Raw genomic sequence first — 12,364 nt, 5'->3', positions numbered from 1 at the left:
CCATTCTGGCGTCACTGATGAGAAATGCATTGTCTTGTTTACATGGCTGCTGTTTGGAACACTTTCACATCTCTTTGGAAAGAGCGTGGGACAGTTTGGGCTTGGCTCCCCTAAGGGCTCTTGTCCTTGGGGTACCAACGAGCATGGGGGCCCACAGACCTGCAGAGGCAGATTTTACCCACTGGGGCAACATGTACTGGGGTTAAACCTAGTCTCCAGGCTCCACCTCTGAGCCGGGCAAGAGTTCGGAAGGAGAGAGTTCTTTCCTTGCTCGTGCCCAGCACAGACGCTTCCTTTGGAATGGGGATGCGGTGGGGAGATGGCCAGAAGACTGCAGTCCCAATGCCAGCCACCTGGCCGTCGGACTCCACTGGCCGTCAGAGCCTTGCCCACCCCGGCCCCCTCTGCTGAGGCGCCAGGCCCCGTGGGGTGAGCTGGTAGCAGCCCACGACTGGTCCTGATGGTTCTGATGGAGGTGGTCTGCGGGTTTTTTGGCCTCATTCGTGGCATGCAGAAGTTCCCAGGCCGGGGATCAAAGCCACACCATAGCTGCAACCCAAGCCTCAGGAGTGGCAGCACTGGGTCCTTAACCCCCGTGCCACCAGGGAACTCCACTTGGTGGTGGTTTTTTTTTGGGGGGGGTCTGTGTCTTGAGGTGATACACATCCTGTGTCCTGCTGACCACCCATTCTTTGTGGCCCTGGGCCCTGGGATTGTCCTCCCTTCTCCTTTTGACCAAATGGGAGAACAGCTCACCCCTGCCATTTGCTTCATGAAGGACCGTGATGGGGTCGCTTCCCCAGGCCCCGGTTTGGGTTTCTTTCTGGGGACCGCAGAAGCCAGAAGCTACTATGGGGCTGTAAAACAAAGACTGTTGCCCACCACCCAGTTCTAGCAAGATCAAGTCATTAACCACTGCGGTCACTGACCTTCAGTGCACCCTGAAGGGAATTCAGGGTGAAGCACAGGATGAGGGCCCTTGTGCTCTGGGAAGACAGGCCAAGCAGGCCCCCCCCCGAGAGGCAGCGCTCTCTCGGGAGGAATTCGGGCGAGGCCAGGCCCCTGCATCTTCCCAAACACAGAAAAGCGAGAAAAGCGTGAACGGAGGTGCCCCTGCTCCTCAGGGACCTTCCGCGCACACGTGTGCCCGCCGCCTCCGCACTGCCCAGCCTGGACGGCACGCAGGCCTGCCGTGCCCCGGCTTCCCAGCCAGCCCCAGGGCCACCGCAGGCTGTCTCCCCGCCCGGCGTCCTCAGGAAGACCGAGGGTAGAACTCGGCTCTCCGCTCCTGTCGTGCATTTTAAAGTTTCCATCCACAGGGCCGACAGGGCGGCCCCTTCCTCAGACACGCTGGCGAAGCGAGGGACCGCGGACCTCGATGACAGCGCTGCCCAAAGGGCCCCCAGGCCTGGCCCCAGCCCCTCCCTCAAGCCCCGCAAGCCAGGAGTGTCCCTGCAGCCACGACTGCCCAGGGCCTGGTGGGCGTTTCCTCCCGCCACCACCCCCGCGAGGCCGGCCGATCCCGACCTACTCTCACCCTGGCCGGCTTTTCCCTCTGCGCCCCGGGCCCCTTCACTCTGTCCTGACGCAGTAAAGCCGGCCGCCCGGCTGCGGCCGAGCTCCTTGCTCAGCGCTGGCCTCGCTGCTCCAACCGAACCCTGGCTCCCCAGCCGTGGCCCCTGGCGCCCCCGCCCGGCGCACCTCGGCCAGCGCCCCATCCTGGTCTCCGCGGCCACCTCTTAGGAGACGGGGGTGGGCTCCGGGCAGCCGGGTATGGGCTCCAGGCCCGCGAGGGTGGCGCGGGCCCTCGCGACCGCTTCGGCCCGGCTGCCCCCATCAGGCGAGAGCGCCGCCTGCCCGCAGCCCAGGGGCCGGGGTGGGAGCGGGGCGCCGCCTGGGACCCGGGGCCCCTGGACTCAGTGCCCGCTGCGGCCACAGGGCGGCAGCACAGCCCGCGCCGCACGGCCCCGGGCCGGCGCCCCCACCCGGGTCGGAGCGCGGCCCTTCGAAATCTCCCCACCCCCTGCCGACGCTTCTGCTGTCCCCGCTCGAGGGAGTCCCGCTCCAGGCAGGAGCCGGCTCTCGGGGCCCCTTGTGTCTATCTATCCCTCGTCGCCCCCGAACGCCGGCAAGCGGCCCTCAGAGTCCCCGTGTGCCGCTCGGGCCGCCTCCGCCCCTCCCGCGTCGCGCCGCGGCCCGAGGTCCCTAGACGCCGCCTCGCCCGCACCCTCTCCGGCGTCCAACCACCCAGGCCGGGGCCTGCAGGAATGTCCCACCGCCTGCCTCGGCTCAGACCCCACCCGCGCGGGGCGCGCCGGAGCCCCGCGCGCAGCGGCGTCGGGTGGGCCCGGGGGTCGGGGGCCTCCAAAGCGAGCCGCCCTCCCCAGGCCGCGACCTCAGGACAAGGGGGACAGCTGGTCTGTACCCCTCACACCCGCTGCCCGGCGAGCGGGCGCGCGGGGCGGCGGCGGGGCGGCTCCCGTGCGCCCACGGTGCTTTGCCGCTGCCGGCGAGTGGCCCCCCCCTGGTTCGCAAGGCAAAACTCGGGCCTCCGTGAGCGCTCGCCTCCCCTGGGCCAGGCGCGCACTGCCCAGCCCCGGCCCCCACGGCCGAGCCCCCAGCCTCCGAGCCGGTTTCCCCCTGCGGGCGCCCCCGCCCGCCGGCCCCCGCCTCCCACCCCGTCCTCATTAGCATAGCAGCTGCTCGCCGAGCGGGGACCCGCGCGCAGGAAAGGGCAGAGGCCTCGGGAATGAATGGGGGCCGCGGCTTTGGAGCGGGCAAGAGAAGAAAGACCGACAGACGGACGCGCGGAGGGACGGCCCGACGTACAGCCAAGCAGAAGAATGCGCCAGGCGGAGGGGAGGGGCGGGCTGGTTGCGAGCCGGAGCCCAAGCCCGCAGAGGAGGGGCTGCGCTGCAGGCCTTGGAGGAGCGCTCCCCGGGGTTCCCAGACCTCCCACGGCCTCAGGCTCACGCTCTGGCCTCAGGCTTTGTTTCTAAATTGCCCCATTGCCAGGCCTCCTTTCCTGTCCTCAAGGCCCAGGGGACCACCGGTCGCCTTTCGGCCGGCTCCACGGCTTCGGTCGGCATCGGCCACCCTGGGGTCAGGCTGCACCCTGTGCCACCATGTGCCAAGCTGCAAGGCCTTCGAGGGACGGAGACCAGCGGCCCCTTCCCGCTCCTTCCTCCACCCGTGTCTTTGGCCCTTGGCCCTTAGTTCTGGCCTCCAGATCACCGCCTCCCTGCTCTGGGTAGCCCTGCCCTGGCTCCCACGCCTGCTGGCTTTGGACATCGCAATTTCTGGCAGGCCGTTTTCCTGCATTTCCTGGTCTCTCTCTGGCATCCCTTCCAACAGTAGACACTTCCTGAGTCCGGCCGGGGTCAGGTCAGAGAGATGGACCAACTGACAGGAGCCGCCAGCACGCCCAGCTGGGGAGGGGGCCACCCCGCCCTCGCCCACTTGGTGCGTCCCTTTCCCCGTGGGCTTCTCCGTGGCCCAGCCCCTGCCTGCGGGGCCACACGGCCCCGGGTCTCCACGGTGCCTCTGGCTGGGACCCCGAGCTGGCCTCTGCGCACAGCGGCAGATCCTGGCCACAGAGAGGCTTGAAGAGCTGGCCCCATCCCTGAAGGCCTGCCTGAGGGTGGGCGACAGAGACCCAGGTGACAGGTGCCAGGGCCATTTCCTGATGGCTGAGCACAGAGGCCCGGGAGCAGGAGCCTGCAGCCCCTGCTCAGGTGTTTACAGCTTTGACCCCCCCCATGGCAGAGCGCCCCCCACCGCCCCGGCCTTAGAGTGTGTGTCTGCACTCAGGGCTCTGCCCAATGACAGGGAAATCAGTAGCGTGTCCTGCACGGCACCCGGAGTCCCTCACCGCCAGCCTCGGCCCAGGCTGACGGGGCCCTCTGTGCACAGAACCCTGCTGAGGTGCCCCCGCCTGCCCCACCGCTGACGCTGACAGGCTGAGGGGGCCTGGCTTCCCTTCCGTCCACGCTGGAGAGAAAACTCCCCGTGAGCAGCACAAAGTCTCAAGAAGTGTGTCCTATGGTGGCAGCCGCGTGTCCGGGAAGCACCCTGATGTCCATGCCGCAGGCTGGCTGGCCTCTCCACCCTGGGAAACTTGAAGGGGCAGCGCCTGGCCGGGGCCCCCTCGCCCCAGGCTAAGGCCACACACAAGCCACCTGGGATTCTTGAGCTGGCCTCCTCCCTCTCCTCCGGCGCGGGGCCCCACGTGGTGCCCAGGTCTGGCTTCCTGCTCCAGATGCCCCAACGGACGTCCAAGTTCTTGGAGCAACGCTCCTTCGGGGCCAGGCCCCCCTGGAAGGCTCAGGGCGGACCTCCCCACTCAGCCTGAGCGAAGGGCGGACACAGCCTCCCCGGGGGCTCACTGGCATCAACTATTCCCCTCGCTCCTGTGTTGTCTAAGCACGGAGCCAGCCCCAGTCTAGTGGGCCAGCTGGGGGTCAGTGCATGCTGTTTAACCAACTGAAAATTCACTCAGAAGACCCTCAGGGCAGAACAGAGCTGGAGATGCAAAGGGTGTCTTCGGGACAAAAGGTAGCTGACACCCTCAGGCCTCTCACAGGGGGTGTGAAAGCTATAAGGAAAAAAAAATTACCTTGTAACTCTTAGCTTCCTTTTGCTGGGCCCTCCCAGTCTATGGGTTGGGGGCAGCTGTCCCCCCACTGCCCCCAGGCCAGCCTCAGGGGTGGACCCAGAGTCCCCACACTCACACTGGGGTCTGTGCTCTGGGGGAGGGGCTGCTGTGGGGTGTGCTGGCCTCCTCAGCCCCGCGGTGGAGAAAGGGCCTTTGACTCTTCCGAAGTGACCCACTATGTCCTCCCCAATTTGAAAGATACCCTTTCTGTGCAGCAGGTGGCCCAGCATTAACCCACAGTAGTGGGTGGGGGTGGAGAGACAAGAGGGGCCTGATTCCTCTTAAAACCCCTGGCTTCTCAGGTTGGCTTTGGGTGGGGGGTGCATGGGAAGAGCTTCAAGCAGAACTTTCCACGTGGAGGCCTCAGCTGCTGTGCGGGGGGCGGGGGTGGGCGGGGGGGGATCCTGGGCTCCCCTGAGCGCCCCACTCCCACGGCTGGGGAAGGCTGATGGGCCCAGGCCCTCCCAAGTCCCGTGGGTGGCCAGCCCGGAGCCAGCTTCGCAGGCTCTGTCCTCAGGTGGAAACGAACAAGCTCGGAGCAGCTGTCCCCAGCAAGCAGCACCTCGCAGCCCGACCTCGCCCCAGCGCCATGCCCAAGAAGAACAAACAAACGTTTCGTTATATATAAAAAGATCAATGAAAAATTTATTTATAAATTTTTCACGCTGGGCTACAAGTCTCTATCGTACACTCAGGACGTGCTGCAGCCTTCATCCAGTTAGACGTGATCACACCAGGACCCATGCACGGCTTCCACGTAAGCCTAGGAAGTCTTAACGTTAATTAACATAATTAAAAAGGTATTTGCATCTAGAAAAAATATACAGAAAAACTCCTTTTGGAGTAATCTGTGCCTCAGTTTCAATGTCTGCTTGTTTCACTGACATTATCAATATATTCTTCTCACACAAGGTTTTATAAAAAGCCACAGATGACGGCCCAAATCTGACCAGCCACGCACAAAGGGCCTCCACCCACCTGTGTCCTCAAGTGCTCCCCATTTTTGCACGAAGGGTCAGCAGCACTTCTACCCTGGGGAAGCCTCATTTAAATTTGAATAATTCAGCCTCCCTTTTATTTCTCAGGATCAAAACAACAAGGGGTGTGGGGTTGCATAGAAAATTGGAACCTCGGAGACCAGGAAGGGCGCCTTTCGGGACAGAACGTGACGCAGAAGCCCCGCCTCCGTCCCAGGTCCTCGCGCGGCCCCTCCCGGCGGCCCCTCCCCCGTGGCAGGATTTTTGGATTCGAATCGGGTCCTTGAAGCTCCAGGAGGCTGAAGAGGGGCAAAGCGGCCCAACTTACTCGGCAATTAGCACAAGAGATTCACAGTCTTATAGGTATTTTATAAAAATATAAATATGGGTACAGTTGCCTTCACAACGCTGGATACAACGCCCTTTAAAATTGGGTTTATAACCAAGATTCAAAAAATACACCTAAAACTTGGCTTAAAATATGTTAATATTTTATATCCTGTCATAAATGTTATGACATTTAATCGTGGCAAATTCGTTTACTTTTTTTTAAAAAAAGTGTGCAACCGACTGTTAACTATAATAGGACTCACTAGAAAAGGTTCGATTTCCTCCTCCCCGCCCGTCACCGCCACACCCGAGCACCCGGCTCCCGCGGAAGCTCTGCAAACCGGCAGGCTTGGGGGATGGTGGCCTCTCACCGGAGATGGGGCGGGAGGCCCGGGGCTTCCAAAACTCACGCGGACTTGGGCGTGTGAGTAAGAGGGAGGGAGGGCGAGGGGAGAGGAGAGAGGTGCGGGAGAGAAGCCGGAGGGCGAGGGAAAGCACGGGAAACCGTCGGGCTGGGCGGTATTTTCAGTGCAACCAAGAAATGACAGACTCAAGTTTTTAGCTTTAAGACTAGGAAAAAAAAAAAAATGCATCTCCCCCCATAACCACATTGACCACGCACAGTATCTTCCAAACAAACAAACAAACGAAAAAAACCAGGCGCACAAACTTCACCCACAAATACGCACACACGTGATAAATAGTTTGGAACCCCGGGAACAGCAGAGCGCCTCCTCCGTCGCGCGTCGGCCACGGGTCCTTCCACCTTCAGGAGAAAACGCTGCGAGCGGAGGATCCGGTGTCTCGGGATTCCGAACTTGCTGGTCGCGAGACTCAAATTTCAAAGGGGCTGAAGCCCGCGCCCCGCCCCCACCCGCACGGCGGCGGGCGGGGCCGTGGGAAGCGCTCCGACCGGTCCCGGGCGGCTGCGGGGGGCGCCGGCACCGAAGCCGCGGGCGGGTGCTTTGCGGCGCCCCGTGGGCACCGAGGTGCGCGCCGGACTCGTGGTGGCCGCGGGCGCCGAGGGCAGGGCGCACACCGAGGTAGTTGGAGGGAAGGTACAGCAGGGAGGACATATGCGCGGGGCCTGAGTGCGGGTCGGGGGTCCAGGCCGGCATCACCGGCCGCTGCCCGAGTACTTGGCCTTGGTGATGAGATAGAGCACGATGTCCTGGTGGCCGCCGAACGCGGCGATGTGCAGCGCGCTCCAGCCGTCGCGGTTGGCCAGGCGGATGTCGGCGCCGAACTTGACCAGCAGCTTCACCAGCTCCAGGTTGCCGTCGATGACCGACTGGTGCAGCGCCGTCTGGCCCTCGGGACCGAACGAGTTCACGTTGAACTCGCAGTTGGTCATGTTCTGCAGCAGCGACTGCAGCTCCTGCGTGTTGCCCTTGCGCACGGCCTCCTGGAAGATACGCTGCGTCTGCGGCGCCGAGCAGGTGGACAGTTCGGCCTGGCTCATGCTGCCTCCGGGCGCGGGCCGCGGGCCGGGCCGGGGCTCAGTGTGGACGGCGGCTGCAGCTGCGGCGTGGGCCCCCGGCTGTCTCGGGGAGCGCCTCGGCGCATGGAGGGTGCGGCGCCCCCGGGCCCCGCACGCCGCCCCTGGGCGCTCCAGGCGCTGGGGGCCGGGGGCCGCCGCGGCGGGACCCCCGCCACATCCAGCTGCGCCCGGCGGGCGGGCGACGAGGGCAGGCGCTGCGGTCGGGTCGCGGGGCCGGTCGGGCCCGGGCGGCGGCGCCGCGCGCTCCCGGTCCCTGCTCCCTTCGGTTGCGGCTCCCACGCGCCTCCCCACGCGCCGCTGCACTCACCCACCCGCCGCGCCGGGGCGCCTTTTACCTCCTTTATATTTGCATAACAATAGAGCGCCCGTGACGCGCGCGCCGGCCGTTCGCCGATTGGGCGGGCCCGCGTGGGGGCGGTGCCGGGGGGGGGACGGGCCCGGGGGCGTGTCCAGCGGGGCGCGCCGCGCGGCAGGGGGCGCTGGTCGCCGGCCTCAGGCCGCGAGGAGCCAGGTGGCCCTGGGGGCGGAGGTCTGCGTCTCCGCCGTCCTCCCGCCCACTCTCCCTCCGGCCACCTGGGGAAGTCCAAGCTCCCTGCGCGCGGACGGGCCAAGCCCCGCCCCGGGCCGAGCGCGACCCCGAGGAGACCCGATGTTGGCCTCCCCTGGGTGGGTCTTCGCGGGCTTCTCAGACTCGCGTGCCGGGGTAGAGACCTCAGGTCTCCCTCCGCGCTGCCGCAGCGCTGGCTGTGGACTCTCCGTATCCCCAGCACCCCAGGCCCTCTCCGGAGCAGAACCCGCCCAGCTCGGCCTGCAGGACACAGTTCTGCGAGGTCTCAACCCCACGAACTGCTCAGGCGTGCTGATCTCAGCCATGCGGGGCCCTCCCGCTCGAGAGGGCTCCCCTGGCCGCCTGGCTCACCCCGACTAGGGTTGAGTCCCTAAGTTGACCCGCACGAGGAGCCAGACCCCTGGGTTTCAGCCCTGCCCTGTGAAGAGTCTAGGTGAAGAAGCCCAGGGCTGGAGGCGGCTTGGCAGGAAGCTCCTCAGGTGGGGGCAGTCAGCAGGACCGCGGGGCCTGCCTCCCTCCCCTAGGCCACCCCTATAAGCACTCCTGGGGACAAGTAAGGCCTGGCCAGATGAGCAGCCCCAGGTAAGGCGGCAGTGCTGCTCCAAAAGGGAACTCTGAAATGAGTCATTTCCAAGCAGTAAACCCACTTTTTATGGACACTAACCCTGCCTCCAAATTTCCTCCTTCGGACGTTATAGTTCCTAGCTCTGCTGAGGTTGCTGCAAATTAAGGAGGAGTGACTCTCCAAAGCAGTCGGCCTGGGGCAGTGGAGCTGCAGCTAGTGCTGGAATTCCTTCAAGGCCGCTGGGAATTCCCGGGCAGACACCCTGCTAGGCCTTGTTGGGGGATGAGCTCCTGTGGGTGTCCGCCCTGTGTTCCCCTGCTTGACACCCACGTGGGTGCGCACCCTCCTTGCTTGGCCACCTGGGGGTCGGGTCACAGCCAAGCAGGGAAAACTGGGCAAGACCTGAGACCTGACCCTGGCTGCCTCCCCTGTCCTTCTGGTGGCCAGGGCTTTACTTTGGTCATCTGAGGCCAGTGGTCCAGCTGCTCTGCTCAGACCTCCTCCCCCCGGAGGCTCCCCACTATGCGGGTGGGAGGCCCCGGGCAGAGCAGAGACGGAAAGAAGCCCCAGTCCGGCCCCTGTGCTTAGCCTGGCCATGGGCGTGACCCAGGGGGTGCTGGTGCTCGCAGGAGCCCATCCTTTGCCCCGCTCATCCTGAGGGGATGTGTCCCTGGGCCCAGTTAGGGGGCCTGGGCTCAGTGGCTGTTGAACTGTGACCCCCTTGAGGGTGGGGCCCTGAGCACCTCGAGCTCCCTGCCTCCCCAGCACCAGCCATGAGGCCTGGGCTGCGAGGGCGGCCGAGCCAAGGCTGTGCCGGGGCTCCGTGCACCCAGGTCACGTTCACCTCCGGACAGGGACCATTGGAGTGGGTAGGCGTGACCCTGCTGCTGGCCACCCACCCGCTACCCCACTGCTCCCGGGAACAGCATGGAGGAGGGGCACTCTGAGAACACGTCTGGGGGCAGGAGCACCTTCCCAGGCCATCCCCAGAGGGTAGTGGGTTCACGGACAGGCCCCAGGCCAGGTGGGCTGGGCCCCCTGGCCTGGAGAAGAGCATCTGGAGACCCTGCTGGGCCTGGGAGCAGAGCCTGGGAGAAAAGTCCCATTGACACCCGCGGCGGGCGTCAGGGCTGCAGACAAAGGGGCCCTGTGAGCTCAGTGTGGGAACGCGAGGCCGCCACCTCGGGCCATGAAATTGTCAGCTCGGTGCCCCCGGCAGGGATGGTGTGGCCGGGATGGCCACGGGAGCCTCGCCTGAGGTGGCTGCCTCTGCCCCACCCGGAGTTCGTTCGGAGTGTGGCTCAGGGAGGTGGAGCTCCGGCCACCCCGGGGCCCCCACGGGGGCTGATGGAAGGCCTGTGGCTCATGCTCCTCCACCACAGCCGAGGGTGATTTTGCTCAGGGTCACGCTGGTCCACGGCCCATGTGCCAGGAGCGGCCCCATTCAGGGACAGAACAGGGAGGGGGCAGTGGGGCCCGTATGGGGCACTGGCTCCCAGTCAGTGCTTCCTAAATGTTTGCCGAAGGACACATCCAAGAGGAGGGGGAGGGGGCCCACCAGGTGCCAGGCCCTGTCCTTGGAGAAGCCCCCTCCCATGTTTGTGTCACTCCTTGGTGATGCTGTCACTTCCACAAACAGGCAAGGGCTCACTGGCTCCTCAGGAGACTCCCTCGACCTGGGACCTGGGGGGCAGACCGAACCCTGACTGCAAGGCTGGGCCCTGTCCCTCTCCCGGGAGCTGGCCACCTGGGAAGGTCACGGTGGGATGGGGCCAGAGTTAGCCAGGGCTCCCCCCACCGCGGATCCTCCTCCTTCAGAGGCTCAGAGCCATGGGCAGTGGGAACTGGACCCGGGCTGGGAAGGTCCAGGTGGGACAGCAGCGGGGGGAGGACAGTATGGAGGGGGCGCTGGCCAGAACCGGCCGAGGCCGCGGCCACCTTAAAACACTAGGCAGCGGAGGGAGGCTGAGCGGGCAGGCGGGCAGTGGGGGCGGGGCTTCCAGCTAATTCATTAAAATGTGTCGGGGAGCGTGGGAAAGAGGAGAGTGTTTCTTCCCAGCAGCCCAGACACCTGGTAGAAGGGCCGAGCGGATAGAGATCAAATAACAAACACTCAGCCCCGGGCCAGCGGCCGCCGAGCCCCGAGCGGAGGAAGGACGGCCGCCCGGGGCAGGAACTGCAGCAGACAATCGCTGTGGCAGCACAGCCTGGCACCGGCCGCGGCCCACCCGTGGGCCTGGTGTCTGACCCCAGCCAGAGAGGGGCCTGAGGCCGTCCCCAGGAGAGGAGGGCACCTTCCTCAGGGCTTGGGCCCCGGCGGCCGGCAGTGAGCGCCCGGAACAGGTCCCGATCAGCTGCCCTCTCCTCTTCCGGAGGCCTGCACAGGGCGCAGGGCAGAAGGGCAGGCTGGGGCTGGGGCTGGCCCTGCTGGGCTGGGGGCACCCAGAAGGCCGCAGTCTCTATCTCCCGCAGCCTGGGGTCCTGGCCTCTCCTTGGCTCCAGCCTCTGTCTGCCAAGGGCCGGCGGCCACGGCAGGGCTAGCCGGGCAGAGCGGTCTTCAGGATGCAGCTGGGCTGGGAAGCCAGTCGGCACCCCCGCTGCTTCCTCTTAACCCAACGGGGGAAGGAGTGTGGTGAGGCTGCCGCCCCAGGACAGGACATGGGCCAGAGGTGCTGCTCCAGGAAGCAGCCCCCCAGCCACAGAGGGTCCCCTGTTCACCTTGGCACCCCTGCCTGACCCTCAGGCTCAGCAGTGACCTCGGGGCGGAGGGAGGCCAGAGGGGCAGAGCGGTCCTCACACACGGCCCTTGTCCCGGGCTGGCTTTCCTCTGTGGAGCCATGCAGCTGGCCCCGGATTGCTGGGGTGCTGAGTGGGTCAGTGCCTGGCACGCAGTGGGGCTCAGAGGTCATGGCCATCCCTGGCATGGTCAGGAACACATGACGAGGCAGAGACTGGCATGGCACTCCCCATGCCCTCTGGGGCTGCAGACGCGCCCCTGCGGAGAGGCGGCCCCTCCCCAGCCCCCCAACCCCCAGGCTTCCGCCTGGCTTCTCAGCCAAATCTGAGCTGGTTTCCGCTCGGGGCAGGAAGGCCAGGAAAGGGATGTGAGCCAGGGTGGGTGCGCGTTCCTGGGGGCGAGCCAGGAGGAGGCAGGCAAGGGCAGGACGCTGTCTGGGCCCAGGCCCGCCGCTCTCGGGAGCCCTGACGTGGCGGTCTCCCCCCCTACTCCACCTGGCAGCCCCCAGGGGCTCTCTGGGGCAGTGGCCGGTCTGAGCCTTGGCTTCCTGCAGAACAGCGGCTTCCTGCTGTTGTGACGAGAAAGGCTCAGAGCTCGAGTTCAGGTTTCTCTACCAAGGGGAGGCCACCCATCCCTGACCCCGGGGGAGGGAGAGAGGCCGTGTGGGGTCACATCCCGGCCGGCGAGGGGGCCAGAGCAGTGGACTCAGGGCTGCTGCCCCCCACCTGGCTAGGTCAGGGCCTGTTCTCCAGGAAGGGTCCCCAGGGTCCCTGGATCACTGGAGTTTGAAGTCCCAGGAGGGTCTGGGCTGGGACCCTAGGGCCTGCTGGAGGGGGGGCAGGGACGAGCATGTCCTGCATGGCCTGGAGGCCTGGCCTTTGTCCTGAGAAGGCTGGGGAGCGGGCGGAGGCGGGGGGCCATCCAGCCTTGGGGGCCTGTTCCCCCCAGCCCAGCCCTCCGGCCCCACTGAGCTCTCGCAGATCTGGGGGGCCGCCCTGGGCCAGCCCTTGGCCTTCGCCCAGGCCACATCCC

The 12,364-nt window shown here is 65.6% G+C and overlaps 1 protein-coding gene across 1 annotated transcript; it reads right to left on the bottom strand.

The window, feature by feature from the left end:
• Positions 1–5,267: 5,267 nt before the first annotated feature.
• On the bottom strand, positions 5,268–7,769 carry NRARP (NOTCH-regulated ankyrin repeat protein). Its single transcript, XM_013989287.2, has one exon. It carries the CDS (start codon positions 7,421–7,423, stop codon positions 7,079–7,081), a length of 345 nt encoding a protein of 114 aa, XP_013844741.1. The 5' UTR covers positions 7,424–7,769; the 3' UTR covers positions 5,268–7,078.
• Positions 7,770–12,364: the final 4,595 nt, after the last annotated feature.

The sequence above is a fragment of the Sus scrofa genome, unplaced genomic scaffold (assembly GCF_000003025.6).
Source record: "Sus scrofa isolate TJ Tabasco breed Duroc unplaced genomic scaffold, Sscrofa11.1 Contig1206, whole genome shotgun sequence".
Classification (NCBI taxonomy): domain Eukaryota; kingdom Metazoa; phylum Chordata; class Mammalia; order Artiodactyla; family Suidae; genus Sus; species Sus scrofa.
The sequence above is the reverse complement of the archived record's forward strand: the minus strand, read 5'-3'. Positions and strand labels throughout refer to the sequence as shown.